The 6,000-nt window shown below is 39.5% G+C and overlaps 1 protein-coding gene across 1 annotated transcript in view; it reads right to left on the bottom strand.

The window, feature by feature from the left end:
* Positions 1 to 6,000, bottom strand: part of DNAH6 (dynein axonemal heavy chain 6) — a 217,528-nt gene that overhangs the window by 137,247 nt on the left and 74,281 nt on the right. The window contains exons 22-23 of the mRNA XM_049652036.1: positions 4,175 to 4,355; positions 1,994 to 2,090 (exon numbers count right to left, since the gene is read on the bottom strand). Of these exons, the coding sequence (XP_049507993.1) occupies positions 1,994 to 2,090; positions 4,175 to 4,355 (278 nt within the window). The remainder of the gene's footprint in view (positions 1 to 1,993; positions 2,091 to 4,174; positions 4,356 to 6,000) is intronic.

The following is a 6,000-nucleotide window of genomic DNA, read 5'->3' as shown; positions in this document are numbered from 1 at the left end:
TTCAATACCTAATGTGTTGGATGAATGGATGGATGGATGGATGGATGGATGGGCAAATGGATGTGTGGTTATAGGAGTTTTATTTAGTTCTGTGAACATCCACATGTGGGCCATGCCAGTGTGATTCTGCATGAGATTTTCTTAAATCTTGCCCACCAGGACCATTTAGAGGCACGAATAGACTGTAGGAGGAGAAGGGGCATACTTGGACACCCAGGGATGAGGGAGAGGAATGAGGGCCTGGCCAGAGAAGACATTTTACTTCTGGAGTGGAGGAGGCTGCCTATAAGAGATCCCTTGGGATTGGAGGGAATGGAAAAGAGCCCATGAAAGGCCCCATGTGGGAAAGAGGGGACCAGATATTCACCAGCCCACTCAGAATTCTCTGCTGCTTTGACTCTCTTCTCCTCTGTGTCCCAAACCTGGAGACTTCAGAAATCTAAGAGGGAGTGGGAGGGTTGATCACCACATATTCTCACCATCACTAAAGCCTTCAGAACTGCCACAGTTTTGGGTAGGGAATGGGGAAGCTTTCACTTTAAAAGAAGTACAGTTTTATTATTAAAGATCATTTATTTGTAACAAGAGGTTTTGTTTGCTTGGTTGCATTATTATCTGAGAATGACTAGAAAATTCATGAGGTCTGCTCAAGACTTTGTCCAGGGGCAGGAAGAAACTAGCCACCAGCAGGGAATGCAAAGGCAGTTATTAGTTTGAAATAAAGATGCTTTTGATTGGGCTTTTATCAGTTCTCCTTCTTTACCATACAGTAATAATTAATTTGTGCCCATGCCTTTTTTTTCAACTAATGATAACTATAAACATTGGGCCATGAGCCATGTGAGATCAGGAACAGTATCGTATTCATCTTGTGTCCCTAGGACCTAACTTGGGATGCAGCTCATAGTAAGTCTTTATTAAGGCCCACAGGGTAAAATCAACACCACATAGAGCCTTCTGACATAATATACATGTTGCAGACCTAGTTCATGCAGTTCTAAGCAAAAGAACAAATAAAACCTGATGCTTTTTGGTGTTCAATATTATCACAGGTAAATTTGTTTCTGTGGTTTTTGTTTGTTTTTTTAGATATCAAATGTAGTGTATGGACTTCCTCTGGCTTTGGGAGATTCAAGTTGGGAACCACTGATCTTCTGGATCTTGGATTTCTCACGTACACACATACTCTGTCCTGGTACCCAACAACAAACCCTCTCAACCAAGTAACCCAGAGAAGCACCTAGCCTTGGCTGCCATAGTACTTGTCCTAGGACAGACCTTAAATGGCCATTTCCTTAACAACTAACAGGAAAATATCATGAAAGATAAACCATTTTGTCAATGTCCTCTGTGTTACAGTACAGTGTGCCCTAATAACTGAAGTTGGCTACCATCAAGTAGTTTATTCTGGTGTTATATAAGTATATTATAATAGTTTATTTATATGACTATTCACCTGTTGACCATGAGCCCCATTGGGGCAGGGATCCAGCATTTTCTTCTTTGTATCTTTAGCACTTTAACATTTGGTATGCTTTTGTAATAAAGAGATGAGTAAACAATTTAATTTGGAGTTTGTGAAATGACCTCTTGGAAAGCTTTTCCAGTGACACTCTTAGGGCACTGATTAATCCAAAGAAACCTGCTCAGGCAACACAGGGTTCTCTGACTTTTTGCGTGCACATCTGTGGACATGCACACACAGGCAGGCACATACATGCACACCCAACAATGGAACGATGCTGAGACCAAGAATCCCTCCAGCACCTTTACCTCCTTTACCAAAAACTGTATCCTCAAGATTTATGCTCCCCAATCAACATGCCAGCTGGATCACCATTATCACACATCTTTCTTGTTTCTTGCTCTGGTTCTCTGATGTTATGGGAACATCACCTGGTTTTGATGTTATGATTTGTTTTTAAGTATGTCCTTTTAAATTTATGAATAGTCTTCACTACTAAAACTATCATAAGTTGCTTTATAAACTTACCTTGGAAAGATAACTCTTTTTGATTCTAAATATGCCTCTAGACACTTTTGAATTTGGTCAAGTAATGCATTATTATTTTGAAAAGTCTCCAGAAGTCCTGTTTATTAGGGGGAGAGGGGAAGGAAAAAGGTACTGGTAAAACTGTGTTAAAAAAATAGAAAATATAGTTTTAATTGGAAGTAAAATATGATATTAACATTCTTTAAAGCTTTGGTTTTATTTGATAAAAATGGTAAAAAAAATTAAATTTGGGGGGTTGGCTAAGAATGTTAACTATTACTTTTAATAACATTATTTCATATTAGTCTTAATACTTACCACAGACGAACAAGTATTCAACCTGAAACATTCTTTTAGCTGGCGCACCCCCCCCCCACTTGGGGGTGGGGCTAGGAGTGCACGAACCATTGTGCCTGCTGAGTGCGTGCTCACCTTAGGGACTTGGCCTTTGTTCTTCTCTCTGCCTTTAATAACTCTCCCGTAGTCACAAAGGTGTCTCATTCCCTCATGCCTCCTGCTTTCTGCCTAAAAGCCACTTTATCAAAAAAAGTCTTCCATGTCTCTCTCTCTCTCTCTCTCACACACACACACACACACACACACACACACACACACGGCAGCCCCCAGCTATTCTCTAGCCCCCCTCTTTATGCTGCTGAATTTTTCTTCACAGCTTTATCATAATGTGAAATGACAAATATAGGTCCACACTTTTTCATCTGAAATCCCTAGGACCAGAGGTATTTTGGAATCATGTATTTTTTCAATTTAATTTAAAATTTTTTTTTAATTTAAAAATTTTTAAATTTAATTTTAATTTTTATTTTTTTTAATTTAATTTTTTTTATTTTAATTTAACTTGTTATAGAACAAGTCCAGTAGAGACTGGGGCAACACTCTATTTTCAAACACTTGACTATTTTGCAGCAAAAGGTTTGAATATGCATGTGGTAGGAAGAATAAAGTTACGGCCATGTCCTAATCCCCACAACCTGAGAATACATTAGTCCATATGGAAAAAGGAAGTTGGTAGATGTGAGCAGTGATCACGGGAAGGGAGATTATCTTGGATCATCTAGTGGGCCCAATGTAATGACAGGGGTCCTTATAGGAGGGAGGCAGAAGGGTCAGAGACAGAGGAGAAGTGAAGACAGAAGCAGAGGTTGGAGAGAGTTGCTGACTAGAAGGTGACTAAAAGCCAAGGAGCGTGGGTGATCTTTAGAGACCCAAAGTTTAAAAGTTTTCAATTCTATCACACCATATAGTTTTTCCTTTCTGTTTCTGTTTTATGTAAGAGTCTTTGGGCAAAGAGCATAGCCCAGCAGACTGCCTCTACTTGACAGGGAAGCTGTCTGGAGGTATTCACCAGGAAAGGTCATATGCTGCCATTTGCAGAACAACAAGCAAGCTTGCTGAGGCTTTGATAAAGTTCAATAACCATGTGTGTGCACGTACTAATGCTTTGATTCCATATCCCTAAAAATAGACCTTATTAAATAACATTTCAATCTCGAGATTTAGAATTATAATTCATGGTAATATTTTTAAATATATATTTTTAAATATTTTAGAGGCAGAGAGCACAAGTGGGGCAGAGGGGAGAGGAAGAGAGGGAATCTGAAGCAGACTCCATTCTCAGCATGGAGCCTGATGCGGACTTGGTCCCACGACCCTGGGATCAGAAATGAGCCGAAATCAAGAGCTGGACACTCAACTGACTGAGCTATCCAGGTGCCCCAATTTTTAAATATTTTAATGAATTAATGAAAAATAAGATGTGGAAAGTTTTCCAGTCATACGTCTATGAGAGCTTTAGCAGAATGGGTCAACGGAATGTGAATATATGTCTTGTAGTCAAATTGTGACATGTAAGCATCATTGATACTCTGTGGCAGCATCCCCAAATTATAAAAGCAGCAAAAAAAAAAAAAAAATCAGATTCTTGGGTGCCAAAACTATGAACTAAGCTGAGAGGTAATAATAACAATGATAACAACGACAACAAAAACAACAACAGTGTTCAATTCACATCGTTCAATAAGAGTATCAAATATTCCTGGTCACTAATACTGACAAGAATCAAGGATTGAGTGTACCACATATTGTTAGAACGTTATAGGCGTTAAACAGTTTAGATGCCTGTAAAGTCTTTTTGTGTGTTTTTGAAATTGTGTTTTATACCTGGTTGAGTAGCGGCTCGAAGAGCATTAGGCAACCGGTTCACCTTCCTCATGATTTCCTTCCATGACTTATCCACTTGAAGGAACATCTTAGCCTCGGCAGGCAATTGCCTCTGAATATCTGGAGCATTAAAAATACTTTCTAGGTAGAGCCAGTTTCGCTGACAGTTCAGCCACTCTTCCTAGGAGAAAAATATGAGCATTATCAATTTTTAATCCTGAATTAAAAACACAGTTACGTTAAAAATAATTACATGGGGACTCACTATATCTTTCACTGGGGGAGCTTCACACAGTTTCTTTGAGATGGAACCTCCTTAAAAGGTCCAAGACTCACTGCAGCCTAATTTCTACCCCTCTTCTACTGAGTAGAGTTATAAGGAATCTACTGTACGGTAATCAGAAGGGACCCAGAGAAAGAGGATTAAAATGCTCAGAGCAGACAGTCTCAGGGGAAGCAAGATGCTAAAAGAAATATGAAGGGTTGGGAAGTGTTATTAAGTGACTATTTCCAAATATAGACAAGGCTCTCCAAAAAAAGGTGTTTTTTATTTTTGCCTCAATTTTCTCTATATTCTTCCCTCTCTTCCTTTTTAAAAAAGAAACAGGATTTATTTTCTTCAATCACAAGAGTAAAATCTGCTTGTGACAGAGCATGTGGCAAACCCAGAGGACTGGAGGAAGAAGAAAATCACCCATTGCTTCTCCCCTTGGAGAAGCATGGTTAATAAAAGAAACCAGAACTGCAGTGTTGGGGCTGTAGATCTCATGGTCTCCTATGCCTCCTGCCATTGCATGCATAGGCTCAACATCTGTGAAAGAGTTTCTCACTTCTCACTGCAGATTTGGGGGTTACGCCTAAAGCCTAGTGTCACAACCACTCCCTGATTTATCGCAGGTCTCATACTTTCTACACAGTTAATTCTGGCTTGGCTCAGCCATCAGTAGAGGCCAAACAGGGGTCAGATTGTAAAGTGTTCATCCAAGAGGGTGGATTCCTGAAAAAGATCTCTATGAATCAAAATTGGAACAAATTATCGTTTCCTACTTAGTGTATTATTTCACAGATAACTTTTCATATTAGAATATATAGAAGCTTAAATATAATTAAATCAAGCTAAAAATCTTTAGTCTAAGAGAGAGATTGGATGGGAACAAAGATCAGTATAAGTGGGTTCTTTGTTTCACTGTGGGATAATCTGAAGTAGAATCAAATAAAAGGGAAGGGTGTACCACAAGGAAGGGTACCAAGGAGACTTCAAGCAACAGTGCATGTTTTTCCAGTAAATGTGAAGTTGATGCAGCACTGTGAGAAGCTGTTTAAAAGCTGTGAATGCCTGCAGCTTATAAACCAAGGTGCTCCCTGCCTGAGCTTAATTCTGCTGCCAGAAAAGGTCTAAGCCAGTTAATAAGTGACCAAAGCCCCCTGCCATTTTGGGATGGAAACTGGTTGAGGAGGGAAAAATCTTTTATTGGAGTATATGCATAGGCAGATTGCTCTGTCTTAGAGGTGCGAAGTCTTCAAATTGACACGAAGACCCTTTCTTTCCATCATTTAGGTTATAAGTATCAGCTTGTCCATCCAAGCCACTAGCTGAAGTACTTAGGGAGGGGAAGAGGGTGGTACATGGGGAATGACAGTAGGGAAACACAAGGCCTCATGTTCTTAGAGTGAACAACTCCTGGAGCCTCTCTGTTTTTTTGAACTTTGAATTCTGAAACCATTGGTGGCAGGATTCAGTCATGCTGTGTTCTCACATGTGACAACACATGCTTATTGAGTCATTTTAAGAGCTGAATGATTTCAAAAGCCCGGGTCTTTTGACT

This window comes from Panthera uncia (assembly GCF_023721935.1).
Source record: "Panthera uncia isolate 11264 chromosome A3 unlocalized genomic scaffold, Puncia_PCG_1.0 HiC_scaffold_12, whole genome shotgun sequence".
Taxonomy (NCBI): Eukaryota; Metazoa; Chordata; class Mammalia; order Carnivora; family Felidae; genus Panthera; species Panthera uncia.
Note: the sequence above shows the minus strand (reverse complement) of the source record. Positions and strands in the feature narration are given on the sequence as shown.